At 37.5% G+C, this 17,488-nt stretch overlaps 1 protein-coding gene across 1 annotated transcript in view; it reads right to left on the minus strand.

Moving 5' to 3' along the window:
- Nucleotides 1-294: 294 nt before the first annotated feature.
- The window catches only part of Hook1 (hook microtubule tethering protein 1), a 47,468-nt gene continuing 30,274 nt past the window's right edge, over nt 295-17,488 (minus strand). Inside the window, exons 13-22 of the mRNA XM_057784687.1 lie at nt 14,650-14,737; nt 14,512-14,572; nt 10,547-10,687; nt 8,981-9,074; nt 7,297-7,331; nt 6,709-6,791; nt 6,107-6,207; nt 4,555-4,656; nt 3,969-4,037; nt 295-3,521 (exon numbers count right to left, since the gene is read on the minus strand). Coding sequence (XP_057640670.1) covers nt 3,351-3,521; nt 3,969-4,037; nt 4,555-4,656; nt 6,107-6,207; nt 6,709-6,791; nt 7,297-7,331; nt 8,981-9,074; nt 10,547-10,687; nt 14,512-14,572; nt 14,650-14,737 — 945 coding nt within the window. The 3' untranslated portion in view covers nt 295-3,350. The remainder of the gene's footprint in view (nt 3,522-3,968; nt 4,038-4,554; nt 4,657-6,106; nt 6,208-6,708; nt 6,792-7,296; nt 7,332-8,980; nt 9,075-10,546; nt 10,688-14,511; nt 14,573-14,649; nt 14,738-17,488) is intronic.

Here is a 17,488-nt window from a genome sequence, read left to right on the forward strand (position 1 = left end):
TATGTTAAGGAAACTATTAATAAAGGGAAATCTAAAAATGAGTTTTGAGATTAATACTCAATAAACCTAAAATTATATGCCTAGAAATGGTCTGGAGTCCACCTTAACAAAAGGTATCTACATTCTGGTGGTAAAACTGGAGACAGAGGACACACAAAAATCACTTTTATACACCTGTTCACACATAAAAAAATGAATTCATGCAGTTTTGCTTACTAATCTAAGTGGGTTTAGCCCTTTATTAAAACAGGAAATAAATATACATTTGTAGTCACCAAAAACACCACAACCAACTGATGCAGAAGCAGAAGTTTATTTACTTAAAACATTTCACAATTATATTGACAATTATTTATTTAAAATAATATTCTAAATACTTACAAAAATAAATCAAGTATTGCTTCTATTTTTCAAGTGTGACAGTATCTGCCATAGAAAATAGAAAGGACCTTTTTATAAACTAAACACTGCACTGAAACTTCCTCAAGTTTAATAACTACACACTATTTCCTCTGACGATTTGTGCTTTAAAATGTCCAAACTATTTCTGTGCAACAAACAGGATCACAGTAAGACTGTGTGTATAACAAGCCATATACATTCATTTCTACATAAAGTGATACTCCTTTGCCCTAAACCACCATCACGCCCCAAAGGCCAGATGCACCATTACACAGAAGTAGGAGTGTTTGTGAAGTGTTTAACATCCAGTCATCAATGACTGACCAGATCTTACTAAGGGATACTCAGCTAAAAGATGCCAGGCAAGACATTTTTAATTTACATTAAACCATTAGTCTTAATTATTGAAAAAAATAGACTCAACTTCAAATATTTATCAATACATTATGTTAATCCCAAGATAAACAATTTGTCACAATTATATCCAAAAAGAGAAAGAAGTATCAATTCAAGGACAACTGCTTGAAATTCAAGATTGTTTATAACTTTATAATCACCGGAATATAAATTTTTTTTGTCAATTCCATGTTTATTGTCATTCAATCCTTCCTGAACACATTGTAGAAATGATGGTTCCAGATGAAACACGTATGCTTTATACCTGGCAGGGCACCAGTATCACTGCAGTAGCCACACACGGAAAGAATTTCACCCCGATTACTGCCTGCCTGAATTTTTGTGATTAGTCCCAATTATGTAGAACTTTACATAGTTTTGTATAAACACGTATCAAACATTTGAAAGTCTACTTAAAACTAGAAAAATCAGAAAATTTGCCTTTTCTTTATTAAGAAAAAAAAGAACCTATCTTTATGTCCTTATTTATGCTACATTATTTAGAAATTTATGAGCAATTGCACTGGAAACAGTAATTTATTGAAGTTGATCTTTTACAATAAGTTCCATTAAAAGGGGATTTGTAAAATCTCAATTATAAGCAATTACAAACACATCAATATATCTTCAATAACAAAAATATACCCAAATGCCACAATTTTTAGAAAATTTTAAATAGCATGCTAAAGTATTTTCAAAGTCTTATTTCACTAAAAGACACGGGCAAGCAGACAGCATAAGAGCATACAAAAATGCAAACCAACAGTTTAAATGCACAAAGCATCAAAATCTAAGAGGTAGTCAACAGAAGGAACCCTGATAAAACAAATTATCCCAGCAGATGCTGCTAAAGACCCCAAATCACTGTGAATTTTTTTTTATTTTTATTTTTAAGTGGTTAAAAAATTACTGGGCAAGAATTTAAAGGCAGTTATCTACATGAGTTAACACTTCAAATAGAGCAATACTCATATTTATGAAGGACTAAGAATAAAACGGAGACCACAGCTCTATAGCCCATCAGCTCAATCTGACTTACACCCACTTTGTTTACATCTCCTCTTTGGTGCACGAGGAGAGGGAGATGTGAGGAGCTGATCCAATAAGGATCACAAGCACAACCCCTCAGGGTACACAGTGCTGTGACGTTACTGTTTGCTGCACTCCCGCACCACTTGCTTCCTCTCTCTAGATATGAAACGGTGCAACACTTCTTACTTCTGTAGTCTAAGGATCGAAGAATTTTTCCAAGTTACCAAAAAAACAAAAACAACAACAACAACAACAAAAAAACACCAATGCATACCAGAACTCTCAGCAATGATGGAAGCGTGCCTACAAAGTGCTGGAAATGTGTCTGACACAAGCACGGACCACTTGTGCTACATCAGGCAATACTGATTTAACAACTAATATTCCAAAGTGTGACTTTAAAAAGTGACCCTAAACTAGAGAGAAACCTCTCTGAAAAGACCAACGCTGGGCAGAAATGACCTGAACGCCACGAATCTAGATCCAGACCCTTCCCAGAGGTAAGCAGGAACTGAACGGGTCCTAAGCTGTTACATCATTGCTTCTTTTCAATGAGGCAACATTATACATGATCTACCCCTTCTTAGAAAGCAAAGGCCACAACAACTTCATGCTCAAAAGCATGTGGAAATTCAACATGTATTCTAGTTTGCTTTCCAACAGAAAGTTCCCTTTCACAACACAGCTTACTTCCCACTTTAAAGTTCCCGTCAAGCCCTGCAGTCTTCATCCACAGCACTGCATGTGCAAACTGAGATACATCTCGGAGAAACTGCGAATGTCTAGTCAGTTACTCCGACAGGACAAAGTCACTCCAACGGTAAAGTCTCCCAAGCGTTAGAGCTTCCTCCCACAGCTCGACAGTCTCCTCTGGAGGGCAGAACTGGCAAGTAGAGGAACGCTCTGTGCACACAAAGAATCTGCCTTGCACAGGTCTGCTCTACATGCCTTACTGCTTCCCACACGGCAAATCTAGATGTACTACTAAACTACAAATTAACTGACCTGCTGTTACAACTAGAAGCGTAAAGCTGGAATATGCAGCTGCTTTCCCATGATGCCATCTTAAGACAAATATTTGCTTTATCACACTTCCACGTACTCAAAAGTACTGCCCAGAGACAGCTGATTCTGTATTTTGTAGTTATAGTAAACTTAAATATTAATTTGATATATATTGACTTAAAAATAGTTGATACCAATACTGGGAATGTAGATCAGCTGGAGGTCACTTGACTTACAGGGCAGGTTTTGATCCCCAGCACTATATAAACCTGCTATGGTGGTATACACCTATTAATCCCAGCATGCAGGAAGTGACGGAAGGACTGATCAATGTTCCAGGTCATCCCTGAATACGTTATAAATTCAATGCCAGTTTGTGGTATAGGAGACCCTATCTCAAAACAAAATCCAAACAAAACTAGCTGATACCAAGCATTTTAACCTTTGTTTTTCGTCTGGTAGTTTCTTGGGGTACAAAACATTTTGAGGCACTTCTGTTCGCATTTGTTTGTAGACTAGTCAGATGCTGCGGCTGGGACTTTAACAGACAGGTTCCTCCGGGTGCTGGTGATGTGCCGCTGCTGTGCTAAGAAGGACCGAGGAGGAGGGCCCACACCGGTGTCTTTGCAAGCACCAGCACCACTCACAAGCCGAGATTCAATGCCCAGTTTCTGAAACGCCAGGCTCTGGGTAAAGAAACAGATAAATAACATGCAAAAAGTAATGTCATATTTACACCAGCCCTAGCAGGCCTTTCCAGCGAGAAAAAAATTAAGGATTCAAAAGTCGATTCTTCTATGTCTGACAGTGCTGGGATGAAGACACTAAAAATCACTGTTTTTATTTTAATCCTCTTAATTTTTAATTTTTAATTTTAAATCATTAAAAACAGCAGCCTAAAACAGCCATGCCAGAGTTAAGCTTAATTATAACAAGAAAAGGATACATCACCTCATGAGCAAAGTACTCCAGTTTGGGCTACTGGTTTTCATGTGACAGAAGGTATTTCTCTATTACTAGAACCCGTAACACAACTGTATTGTATTGATATAAAATATATTTCTATTCTTCTATTCTGGTCAAGGAGGTGATCAACAGGGCTCAATTCCACTCATCACTGAAATGTAACATACCTTGTTATACCAGGCAGAAACAATGAGTTTTTCCTCATAGTCACGGAATTTGGCTACTTTACATTCACTCTGAAAAAAAAAGGATTAAGACAATTAAAATATCAGAAATTGCCACAAAATATGGAAGACAAAGTAATTTATTTACTATCTCATAGGAAAAATGTACTTATGAGGTACATAAATTAGTTGAAATAAAGGAGTGAATTATGCAGAAGAGAATCAAAATATCTTTAGGAAGGCCAGAAAACACAGGTCTCTCTACCTCTATGAATCCATTCCAAAAGCAGCACCAACTCTTACCACTGTGTGAAAATAGCGTTCCTGTGAAACATTTTACCAAAAAAACTACAAAGTAATTACAGACTCTAACATAAAACTGTACAATGCCATGCCCACCTGACTTCATAAAAATGATGTAAATAGTAGAACAAAGCCTTTGATAGCTAAGAACTCAGGGTTCTTAGCTCAGTAGGTCACACCACGATGAACAACGGTTTTATGAGACTGACCATGAGTGGCAAATACGACAAAGGTTAATTCCCAGGATTCCCGGGCAGGGGGAGGTGAGTGGCAGCGGAGGCTTTACCTCTAGAATCTCAATTCTTCTTTCCTTCTCCGCCAGCTGCTTTCTAAGTAGCATTATTTCTGCTGATGCTGGATTTAATTTGGGATCTAAAGTTTTTATTACCTGTATAAAGAGAAAAGTTATATCCATTTTGTCTTTAAAAGTATCAAAAATATAAGAACATGTTTTATAAAAATTGTAACATAGGCTCTCTACAAAGTCAGTAGGCGCTTACCAACAATTTAAACAACAAGAGTGGGAAAACAACACCAAACTAAATGTCTCTTGTCTGTGTACTCAATGGCAGCTACGTAATTAGCCGTTTCTGTTATTTAAACTTTGAGCTCTGAAGTTAGTTTAGCTTTTTGAAGTTAATTTCTCATTTTTATCTTGGGAGGTGACCTGGCCATGACCCCATACTCTGTTCAGAAGCCTTGTGCTTTCCACCTCATTCCACATAAAAGGCAGCCCTGAATGAAGAGCTTTCACTGCTTCCTGGCTCATCTCTAGGCAGCTGTCTACGTGTTTATATGTGTGCCATGTGTTTGCTCTGGACTTACAAAGGCCAGGAAAGATCATCCAGTTTCCTGGAACTAGAGTTACAGATGGTTGTGGGCCATCAAGTAAGTGCTAGAAATCAAATATATTTGCTTGTTGTTTCTGAAACATAACTATGTTACATCCTATCTCTTTTTAGATGTGCACTGCGGCCACACGTGTGAGCTCTCCCACTGAGCGCTGTCTCCAGGCCTAGCCTACAGTACGTCGTCACCTCTGGGGTCTACACTGTCTCTTCTCATCCACTAGCAAACAGTTGTTAACCTGGGGCTGTGCTGAGACCTGAATGACTGCATTCAGAGCCACTCTCACTCATGACTAGATACGCTAAAATTAGGACGGAAATGGTCAGCATGCAAAGCCTTGAGATTTGGGGTTCAACTCTTGCTATGGCTTGTATTGACATTTTAACTGGTAAATATATGGAATCCAAATATTAAGACAAGTAAATATACTATTATTTTAGAGTTGCACCAACACGAAATTCCCTAATTACCAAACAGAAAAGAACGTATTAACATTCTGAGTTTTTATGTGGTATTCATGAAAATAAGACTATGAAAACAACATTTCACAGATATCTGAACTAAACTATACAATAAGGAAAAGAAATGAACATCAGGATACTGTTTAAGTCTCTAAAATGTAAAATAAAACCAACTGAGTACTGAGACTGTCTCCAAAAAAAAAGGTAAATAATTTCATTCATTTTGCTAAGACTCTGGCAAATCTTATTCTCAGCCAACATGCTGAGACCCTAGCACATAAGTACAAGAGTTTATACCACAGTAGTCACTTTCTTTAGTTACATCACTACTGCCATTGTTGATGACGTCCCTAAGGTCACATTTATCTGACACTAAGTCAGCCTGTGTGTGCAGGACTCGCAGAGAAGATGGCAGAAACCTGACAGGTGGAGGAGAACAGGGACTAGGCTCAGACACAGACCTGTGTCTGAACTAGGGATGACCAGAACATGGGCACAAGGAATCTGCTCGGCAGGTGGGTCACTCACATTTCTGGCTTTCTCTAAGTACATCTTGTATCTCTCCTCCATTGCTTTCATGTCTTCATCTTTCTTCTGGAGAGCAGCTTCAAGTTCACTGATCTTTTGGGCTATTTGTGAAAATAAAATTAAGCCAATGATCACATATTCAAAATACTTTATCCTTACGTAAAAATTGTACTTATCAAACTTATTTTCTAATGACTGATAAGTTTCCAAGAAAAAGCCTTTAATATCTTTTTAGTAATTTATTCTTATCTAAAACTTTTCAACTACAAGTAATGTATCCTCAACCCCTGTCGATAATTTAACTGTTTCTACTTTCCTAGCAAACATGAAGAATGTGAAGTCTACTGTTAACAACCACAAGGACAGAAAATAAGACAGTATTGTTTTACTCAGATTCTATATTATTAACTTGACTAGAATTTACAATGTTTGATACTCCTTTATATCAATCAGTTCATCTTACTAAAATTGTTTTGCTTTAAAATTATATTGTATGCAAATGATCTTAGCTTTTAAAAATTACCATGTTCTTATGCAATGTGTACACAACACACTAGAAGAGTCAATCCTGAGAAGTGTGTCCAGATTTTACCCAAACTTACCATTCTGACTTATATCTGGCTGAAGGTCTTCAATGAGCTCCTGTTTCTTCTGTAATTCTTCATGGACTTCTGTTAGCTTTTCCCTAAGTAGTGGAGAGAGCATGTAGGTTGGTGTTAAACAGATGTTAGAATGAAAACTGGTCTTTGCCACAATAAGGTCTGGACTTCGGACAAGAATCTGTCTGATCTTTAGTCTCCCACAGGTAAAGTGGGAACCTATTTACCTAACTCCAGGGTCTGCTGTGTAGATGCACATGGAGACACATGGTGCACTCCAGCCTTTGCCTTTCCCTCTGCACCGCCACTTTCTACACAACTGAAAGGAAAGGCTGTACAACTTTAGCAGCACAGCATCCACTTGGCTGGCCCATAAATGTCTGCTCGGTTAAATCTGTCAGATGATGTTAGCTGTTTAAAAATGCAGGAGTTGGCGGCTGCCAGGCATGAGCGATTGATCACGTCTTTTCTTGCCCTTGGTAGCAGTAGTGAGTAGTCTGGGCCTGTGTTTTCATTCACCAAGTCAGAAAAGACATTTTCCAGAAACTTCTACAACCCTTCCCCTTTGAAATGGAACATGAGTTTACTTACATATGAGCTTCCAACTTCCGCTTTAGTTTGCTGGACTATAAAATAAAAAATAGTTGCTGTTAAGATGACTCACTTGAGAAGGGTAAATTTCCCAAACATTTAGATTTCTTCACTTCTTTTAAAGGTATGTTATGTAAAAATAATCTTTAAAACATGTACTTGTTTTTATTTATTTAATTTATTTTTTTTTAAAAAACATGTACTTGTAATAGCACAGTTTCTAAAACCTAAAATTTTAGGTATATTTTCTACATCAAAAGGAAAAGGAAATAAAAATGGGAAATAAAGTAAAGAAGAGTAACACGGAAAAATTCTGCTTATTTTTGAACATAATAAAAATTAAATGTGAACTGGAAGAAAAGTAGAAAATCCAAGCTGAATGTGACATACTGGGGAGTATCAATCATTTCAATACCTAATTAACAACTATTGAAAAAAATACAGATTTTAATATTTTTCTTATAAAACCTTATCACTATAAATTAAAGCACTTGAACATCAACACTAAATGAGGCAACTGGATTTTTGTCAAAAACAAATATAAAGAATCAAGTTTCCTCCTTTAAAAGCAGTGCTTAGAACCACAGCAGCAGTTCTGTATCAACGGGGCACCTGCAAAATTCTGGTAACGTGGAAATCAGTACAGTAATGTAAAGGAGCTGACAATCTTCAAAACACTGCGACCCAAAACATAGTTCCCCAAATAGGCACCATTTTAAAAGTATTCCATAAGGTGGCTTAGCAATACCCGTATTAGAGAGGATACAATACCATATATATGCACATATGAGATGTCGCCATGCATGAGATGACTTCTATGTTCCAAGCCCCCCAGGAAGAAAGAAAATCATGTAAAGTATGAAAAGACAGAGGGAAACTCAGCCCTTTCAATATCAATCTGCCTTTTCACCTCTCCTTACTTCACAGCTTCTACTAATCTACCTTTTCTTTTCTTTCGAGACAGGGTTTCTCTGTAGCTTTGGAGCCTGTCCTGGAACTAGCTCTTGTAGACCAGGCTGGTCTCTGACTCACAGAGATCCTCCTGCCTCTGCCTCCCCAGTGCTGGGATTAAAGGTGTGTGCCACCACCACCTGGCCAGATCTACCTTTTCTTTTTACCAACTGCATCTCTCTCAGTTCTTTTTTGTCCCACATATAGAAAAACTGCTAGATATGTCAAAATTCAGATTAAATCTCTTTTCAACTTCTTATCTCAGTCCACACTGTCTGAAATGCTTTGAAATGGTGTGAAAGAGAAGCAATAGAGACGATGTCTTCAAAACTGTGTTCCTGTCCTTCACACCTGTTCCAATTTCGGGAATGAGCTGTCAACTGGGATCACTTGTTTCCTATTAGGAAGCTTTTCCACTTCTGAATGATGATTATTATCATTTCTCTTATACTTCAGGACAAGCCTGGTTAAGATCCCTGTAGATCTGTTGGGTCTCAAAGTCTACCACTATGAGTCAAGATGTAGAGAACTTAAGTACAGATTCCAAGCAGTACAGATAGAAATCACCTTATGATGCATATAAGCAATCTGTAAGACTTCAAGTTGGCAAAACCACTGCATCTATATATGGTATCTGAAGGTAACAATGAGAAGGGTACATTTTCAAATGCAGACAAATGGGTGGTGGAAATTATTCAAGAAAACACACACAAGTTAAGACTCTCTTACTCACACTTTCGCCTTCAGTCTTGGAGCCCTGTTCTTGTAACGACTTCTGGAGGTCCTCAATTTGCTGCTGCAATTCTCCAATGCGCTCTTTGCTCAATCTATTGTGACATGAGTTGGTATTTATCTACTCATATTTGAAGTTAAAGCATCTGGGGTCTATAGAAGTACATCCACGCAATTTAATAGAAATGCTAGCATAAATAAGGGCAAGGCTCTTATCTGTGACAAGCACAACAGGTAGAACAGGATGTCACTTCTGCAGAAATAATTTAGAAAGAACTTTTCCCTTCTTAAAGCATATACATGCACATACTGAATGAGTCACACATCTATCATTCTTTATCACCAAAAGCTGAAACCTAGTATTTCCAGGGTTAGCGATACAGTAATAGTCAAGTCTCTTCAGAACGGTCAAATGTACCCTATTTTACTCATAGGAAACAAGGTTCAAGTGTCTGAACCCCAGTGGTCTCTTGACGATCTGGTAAAAGCTGGATAAACAAATCCAGCTGCACCTACCTCTATAGCGAATATCTCCTTGTACTCACTATACACTATAGGTAAGTTAGAAGACCCTCAGCAGTCAGGCCGGCAGATGCCTTCAATGTGGAATCTAGAGCTTATGCAGCGGTCTAAATTCAGTGAGCTTCTGACTCTCTCCATCTCCACCTCCTTATCCATAGAAAAGGTGATCACAGTCCCTAATTCCCAGTGAGGATTTATGAACTGGTCGACAAAAGTGCTTGCATGTAACTACTATTTATGAAGGTGGAAAGAGAGTTCAGCATAGAGCGCTCGCTTGCCTGTCATGTAGGCAGCCCTGGCAAGTTTGAAGCACAGAAGGAAAGACATTATGGAAGACTCTGACAGGAAATTCATAGAAGTCACATTTGAGTTTAAGGACAAGGAAAGCACACTACATTAAGCAGATTCCTCCTCTGTCTACAGCTGAATAGTCTGAACTTGAGTAACTTGCTGAGAAACAGCAACCGAGTTAAGCAGAAGTGGAATTCTAATTGACCACACACAAAAGCCTAAGTTTAAAGACCACATCGTTTCCATCCTTATGGAAGTATTATTCTACCACTAAAATATAAATTTCCATGTCCAAGAATGACCAGTAGTTTTTAAATACATATGAATTTTTATGAGAAATTTTACCTCACCAATATAAATCTCAGTAAACATTTTCTATTTAAAAATATAACTTTTGATCTGTGTTAAGTATTATTTTATATATTATTATTACTAAATTTTTTTATAAAAAACTAAAAATTTAACAATCTTGACTCTACAATCTGTGTCCTATCTATACACCCAGCTGTAGGAGCCACTACATCATTATTTACTTATTTGTTTTCTTTCAGTTGTGAGGCTGTCTAGTGAAAATCAAAAATAAGTATCCTGGCTAGCCAAGTCTATTACAATGAACATTCTTCATACGTTTTATGCTGATATTCCTGAACTAATCCTTTGAATTCTTCATAGGTAAGGAACACAAGCTTGGCAATGTTACATATTCAGACCCCAGTGCTGGTTCCTGCACGTGACTCCTAATGGCAGCAGTCACCTTTGCTCAGTTTCCAGCTCATTCATCTTGCGGTGCTTCTGCTCCAGCTGCTCCTGCAGCTGCTCGATGCGTTCATTCTCCGTCCCTTCCTGCTGCAGGCGAAGCATTTTGTTCTCATGCTGCAGTCGAATGAACACCTCTCTAATTTTGAAAAGCAATTTTTTTCAAGTTTTAAAATAAAGTTCACAATATATTTTCAAATTGTTGCTACATTTATATTCTTATTTTGTGTGTATAGGTATGTATATGTGTTTGTGCATACATGTTCCAGGGTACCCATGTAAACTAAAAGGTCAGAGGGCAACTTGTGGAGTCAGTTCACTCCTTTACCATGTGGATCCAGGGATAGAACTCAGGTAGCTAGGGCTGGCAGCAAGTACCTTAACCCACTGAGCCAACTCACTGGAACCACCACATTAGCTTAAGGGGGCTCCTATCTAATTTAAAAATATGATCAAAACTCTTAAAAGGTTTAAAGAAATACTGTATGTCCTGAAAGGTCACACCTCAAAAGTTAATTATGTAAGTTCTTAGATAATCATCACTTTTGAATTTTAATAACCTCAGGAAAAGTAGTATATTTTCAGAATGTATATGATAAAAAACAATTGTAAGAAAACATTTTACCTAAAAATCTTAAATACATTTTTATGATCACTAATCTCTACCTTTTTTTGAAGGGGGGGTTCGAGACAGAGCTTCTCTGTATAACACCCCTAGCTCTCTGTAGACCAGGCTGGCCTCAAACTCACAGGAATTCATCTGTCACTGCCTCCCCAGTGCCAGGATTAAAGATGAGTGCCACCACCACCCGGTTTCATATTTTTTTCTTTAAGAAAATCTTTTGTGTACATGTACATTTTCATTATTCATTCATCAGCTGAAGGAAATTTTGTTATTTTCATTTCATAGTTATTTTGATATTGAGCCTTTTGGGCATATGCCAAGGGGTGATTTATTTTTAACTTTATGAGATTATTTGGCTGTAAAGAAAAATGAAATCATATTTTCAGTGGGTAAATAGTCGAAAGAAAAAACATAAATGCTCCATTTCTCTTATTTGTACTTCGAGTTCTGAATCTGCAGGAGTTCACAATATATCAATCTGGCATAACCACAGACACCTGGAAAGACTCCAGGCATGGGAATAGCAGACCACAGGTGCTATGAAGTAGTAAATGAGAAAAATAGGGAAAAAAGTAAGCTGGAGGGGTTAGAATACCACAATCCCAGAGAGGGGGTGGTAAATAGAAAGGATGTTTTCAGTTGGGAGAATCCTCTTATGCTCACCTAAAGCTATGTATAACTGTGGGGGTATGTGTTTTCTTAAATGAAGTTATGCCACTTAGTGTGATTGTGCTTATCCTTCCCCAAGAACCAAAAAGAAAAAAACAGTGTAGGTATTAGAAACCTCCTTTCTAGTTGTGGTTAGAGGCATCTAAGAAAGTCCTAACACAATCTATGCTGTTGCTATTGCACTTGGTTGCCTCTCAGAGGTTGAAGGTAAGTCCCTGTTGTGGAAGACAACAGGCACTTAGGACTTAAGAGGAACCCAGAAGAATTTGACCTGGAAGTCTTCTCCATAAGGACTAGATCTTACAGTACTTGAAGCTGCTAAGAAAGCTGCCAAGAAAAGTCATCAGTAGTCCTACTCAGCTCTGGTGCTTATAGACAACGACCAGCAAGGCAAGATACCCCAAAAGATAGCATATTGGCACTTACATCTTGGTAACTGGACTTAAAGTCCACTCAATAGAATCTACTACTGACACTTCCTAAAACCAGTATAATCTTTAACTGCGTTCTTTTTCATTTTTTATTTTAGACGGGATCGCACTATAGAGTGCTGATTGGCCTAGAATTCAAGAGATCTTCTGCCTCTGCCTCCAAAGCACTGGGATTAAAAGCATGTGTCACTTATGCTCAGCTTTAAAATGCATTCTTAATACTTATCCTTATACCCAAACCTAAGTGTACCTCTTGCCCCTCAGCCAGCAAACTTCTGCAAATGCTGCAGGAGACCATTACAGGGAGCCACAAAAACTGACTGGGGTGCTGAGTGCTGACTCATGCACCCACAACACAATCCTACCATCTAAGCCCCTGGAACACGGCAGAAAATGGGGAGGGAAGATTCCAAGAGACAGAGGACCAAGCTTTGTCTGCTGAGAAATCTTTTATATGAGGACATGGAAGCTGCATGCATGGGATCTCAACTACAAGGCTGCCCAAACAAGACCTAAACAATGACAGCATCAGTTGGATGGGGGAAATCTCACAAGATGTAGATGATACAGCCAATTAAAGACTGTTGGGAGAGAATCAGTCTTCTCCAGGAATGAACCTTTACTTGGTTAGTTATCCATTCCTAAATGGTCAGACCCCAAACAGCAACAGTAAATGGACGCAGCAGGTAAGATTTATTTATTTGTTTTATATATACATACATACACACATATATGTATATATGTGTGTATGTATGTATGTGTATGTATATATATATATATATATCAAGAGGTAACAGGTGAGAAGGGTACACAAAGGGGTGAGAGATGGGGAATTGTGTAAGCACAGTAAACATATGATATTTTTAAATATTTAAAAATATTTTAAATATTTAAAAACAATGTATTAATTGTTTATATAAAGGTCTTAAAGTATTTTTCATATTTATATTCAATGTAATTTTCATTCTGATATTAAATAGGAAACTTATACTTTCTCCCTTTTCAAAATCTCATACTCCTAAAATAACTACTTTCAACAAATCTAAATTTTGTTTTAAATTACAAAAGCATCACTCTAAAAATTAAGCTCTAGAGCCTTTGAAAAACTGATTTTAGAATAACGATCGACTCAACAACAAAGAAAATGATTCTCGATTTATCTAACTACTCTGAAGTTTGTTAATGATACTTCTTTTTGTCTTCTTTGTACTTTTATAACTTGAAATGAGTTACTTGACTTCTAAAGCAAAGCAGCTTTTGTTATATGAATTTTAGGCAGTAAGTTTCTTTTTTAACAACAAAGTACATGAAAGCTTAGCAAGAAAAAGTCAGGTTATAAATTTAGAATGTTAGTTTGTGGGATGTTGCTTCTGATGTATTTTTAAACTGCTCTGTTAGTAAGCATACTCTTATCTATAAAGTTTAAATGTGTCAGAGAGAATTTCAGTATTATTTGTCTATATTATTCTAAGAAAAAAAATCTGAATTCCGAAAGGCCACCTACTGTTGGATTCTACGTATACCAGTAATAAAAGGCAGCTGGTGCTGGTCGCCTGGGGTGAGATCTTGGGCAGGGAGGACGGGAAACGACTGCTACCGGGTGTGGGACAGCCATGTGGGCGCAGTGACAGAGGCTCTAACATCGGATAGTAACGGGGACTCAGCGACAGTGACAAGTCTGAGTACAGTAAATGATGAGTTACAGCTTAAACTACACAAACAATAATCTGAGTCAATAAATAAAACCTGACTTGGGCCAAAGCCTAGAAATAATATTTTACAACTAGATAGGTAAAATGCCTAGAAGTAAATCACCATAAACAACCAGGATAAGAGACAGACTGAGGGGGAATGTCTACATTTGTATTTTGTTTAATCTGCCTACTACTACTGACAATGTTTCTATTTTATTTCACTCACAGGGATTTGAATGTCATATATTAAGAGTTTTCCAGAGTTAGAAAAATAAAAAAATATTTTAATAAAATACAGGCCTTGTCATAAACACTAGACTGTTACTCTGACAATTCTTAAAATTTTACTTATAGTTTTTTTAAATTGCTCAAGTAAAGATAACTAGAGAAAGTTGTTTTCAGATCTATTATAATAATAAACTTTTATTAAATAATAAAACTTTTTCATTAAAGTTTTAATAGACAAGTAAATTTTTTATAAAGATAGACTAAAACCAACTGGCACTTGTACTATTAGGTGTGGCTTTCAGTCCGCACACATTACCTGTACTCCACTGGCATGATCTCAGCAGCGAGGGTCTCATAACTTTTTGTAGCAGACACATCTAAGCAACAGAAATCAGTCAGTGTGTCATCAGTACTTCAATCATTAGAAAAAAAAATGTAAATCTGTCCAACTCACCAGCTTGGTTTAGGTGATCTTGCTGTGCTTGTGAGCACCGTAGCTCCTCATTCGTCTCTTTCAGAGTGTCACGCTGTTCTATCAATCTCTAAAAAAGAATTGTTTTATCAGCAGTTACAACCCTAACAACAACCAGGAGCCAGCAGCTCTGTGTGTGCGTGTGTGTGTATGTGTGCACATGCTTTCCACACATGAGGCCCAAGGACCAAACTCAGGTTGTCAACTTTGATGCCAGGAACTTTTACCTACCGAGCCACCTAGCCTGCCCAGAATTCACATTTTCTGATTTTAAAATTTGACTAAAAAGCTATAATGACCATGACTGACAGAGGGATATCAACACAGGGGCTAGACATACAGATCAATGTAAGAGAGCTAATAGGCAAGGAACATGTAATTTTTTAGTTAGTAGGCTCTTTTTTGGGTAATTTTAGATTTATTAGAAAATGAACAGGAAACCCAAAGTTCCTATGTATTCCCTCATTTCTCTTCCACTGCCAGTTTCTGTATTTCTAATACCTTTGCACTGCTGTGACCTATGTACCAGTGTGAGTAAACTATTATCAACTCATTCCAATGTGCCGGTGTGAGTACACTACTATAAATGTATTCCAATGTGTCAGTGTGAGTGCACTGTTATTATTGCATTCCAGTGTGTTGGTGTGAGTGCACTGTTATTATTGCATTCCAGTGTGTTGGTGTGAGTGCACTGTTATTATTGCATTCCAGTGTGTTGGTGTGAGTGCACTGTTATTATTGCATTCCAGTGTGTTGGTGTGAGTGCACTGTTATGAATGCATTCCAGTGTGCAGGCTTTGCTCTTCTGTCACACAGCCTATGACATGTGTGTACCACAACAGGGTCAGGTACACTGACTCATAACAAGTGACAAGACAGCTTCAATAAAGAAAAAAGTCTTTTAATCAAATGCTGCTAGGACAGCAGACAGCAGCCTACAAGTGAGTAAGTTGGACACTACCTCACATCATGTACAAAATGGAGCACAGACTACATATAAGAGCCTGACTCCACACCTGTGAAAGAGCACAACGGGGTAAATAAAAAACAAGAAAAGCAGACAGCTGTAACTGAATGTATATGAGAAACTTTTGCTGCAAGCAGGACTATTGTGAACTTGAGAAGACAACACACAGAATCATAGACAACATTCAAAAAGTAGTTATCCAAGAAAGGACTTACATCCAGAGTATATTTTAAAATATGCTTACAAAATAAAAGCAAATAATGAAAGTGAGTCATGGGAAGGATCTTAAGAACCATAAAGCACATATACTTGCACAAGGTCCTTGGTCATTACAAAAATGCAAGTAAAAATTCATGTTCACTAGGATAGCTAAAATAAATTAAAACGACAGAAAAGTGTTGGCAGGCACACAGAAAAAGAGATTAAATATACTCATTGTAAGGCACTATGCCACCTTCCTTAGTATGTACTCCAGAGGAATGAAAAACACCACCTAAAAACATGTGAATAAACCAGAAGCAATATTCATAACAGCCCAAAGTGGGATGAGTCCCAATGTCTACACACTGATGACTAGACAAATGAAACATGCTGTATCAACACAGTGGGCAATAGTTAAGAATAGACAGGACACCATATGAAGCGTGAGCTAAAATAATCACAAAACTAGTCATGTCACTGCATGGTTCAGACACGCCAGGAAAATGCAGAGACAGCAAGAACAAAAACAGTTGCTGAGACTGATGGGAAAAGACCAGACTGTATGCTACCTGCTATGTAAAGAATTTCTTTTTGGAATAACAGCATTCTAAAACTTGATTACAGTAATGGTGGCTCAATTTTATAGATATATACTAAAAGCCTTGTGTGATGGTTTCAATTTTCAACTCCACTGAACCGAAAAGTGCCTAGAATATCAGCAAAAGTGCAGCTATGAGGTTGGCGGGGGTGGCACTTCAGAGATGATTGATCATGAGGGCTCTGAAGTGATGAGTGGATTAATCCTTGGTGGATTTACATGATGATGGTATTAGATGGTGAACCTTAGTTGGAGGAAACAGATGGCTTGGGTCATGTCCTTGGGGACTTAGCTCTTGTCCTGGTCATTTCCTACACTCCTTTCTCTGCCTACCATCCACCATGACCTAAGAGTCTCTTCTTCCAAAAGCTCACCGCTTCTGTGGTGTTTCACCCTACCACAGGCTTGCCAACAAAACAAGCCATTATGAATAAAGTTTCAGTAACTGATAAGCTAAAATCTAATTTCCTGTCATATATAAATTGGCATTTATTGGCATCCTGTCACAGTAATATGACCACTAAATGGCACCCGTGGAACAGTATACTTTAAAGTAGAAGACATAGTATGTTCCTTTATGCTAATAAAGATGTTGATGATCCTTGCTTTAAGGTAGTTGGCTGAAAACCTAGAATTAGAAACACTCACAAACTGAGGACTGTGGCTGTGACTTCACTGTCTCTCCTGGCAAAGCTAAGAGGACTGCATACAGCATGTGTGAACACTGAGACTGCGTTTTGTTATGTGCTGTCTTCATTTCTATCATCAGTGTTTCTCACTTTCCCCGCAAGGTCTTAAACTTTCTTGGTTAAATTTAGTACTAAGAATTTCATTTATTTTGTATCTATTGTCACTGTGATTTTTTTCACAGTTTCTTTGCAGCAATCTCACTAATGCTGCATTAAACAACTACTAATTTTGTGTGCTGATTTTGTCCTACAACTTTACTAAATTTATCAATTCTAATTCTTCTCTAATACTCTGTATAAGAATCATATATTTCTAAAATGTCCAAGCCACCCCAAAGTATAAAGATTTGATGCAGTCTCCATGGA

The sequence above is a fragment of the Chionomys nivalis genome, chromosome 11, assembly GCF_950005125.1.
Source record: "Chionomys nivalis chromosome 11, mChiNiv1.1, whole genome shotgun sequence".
Lineage (NCBI taxonomy): Eukaryota > Metazoa > Chordata > Mammalia > Rodentia > Cricetidae > Chionomys > Chionomys nivalis.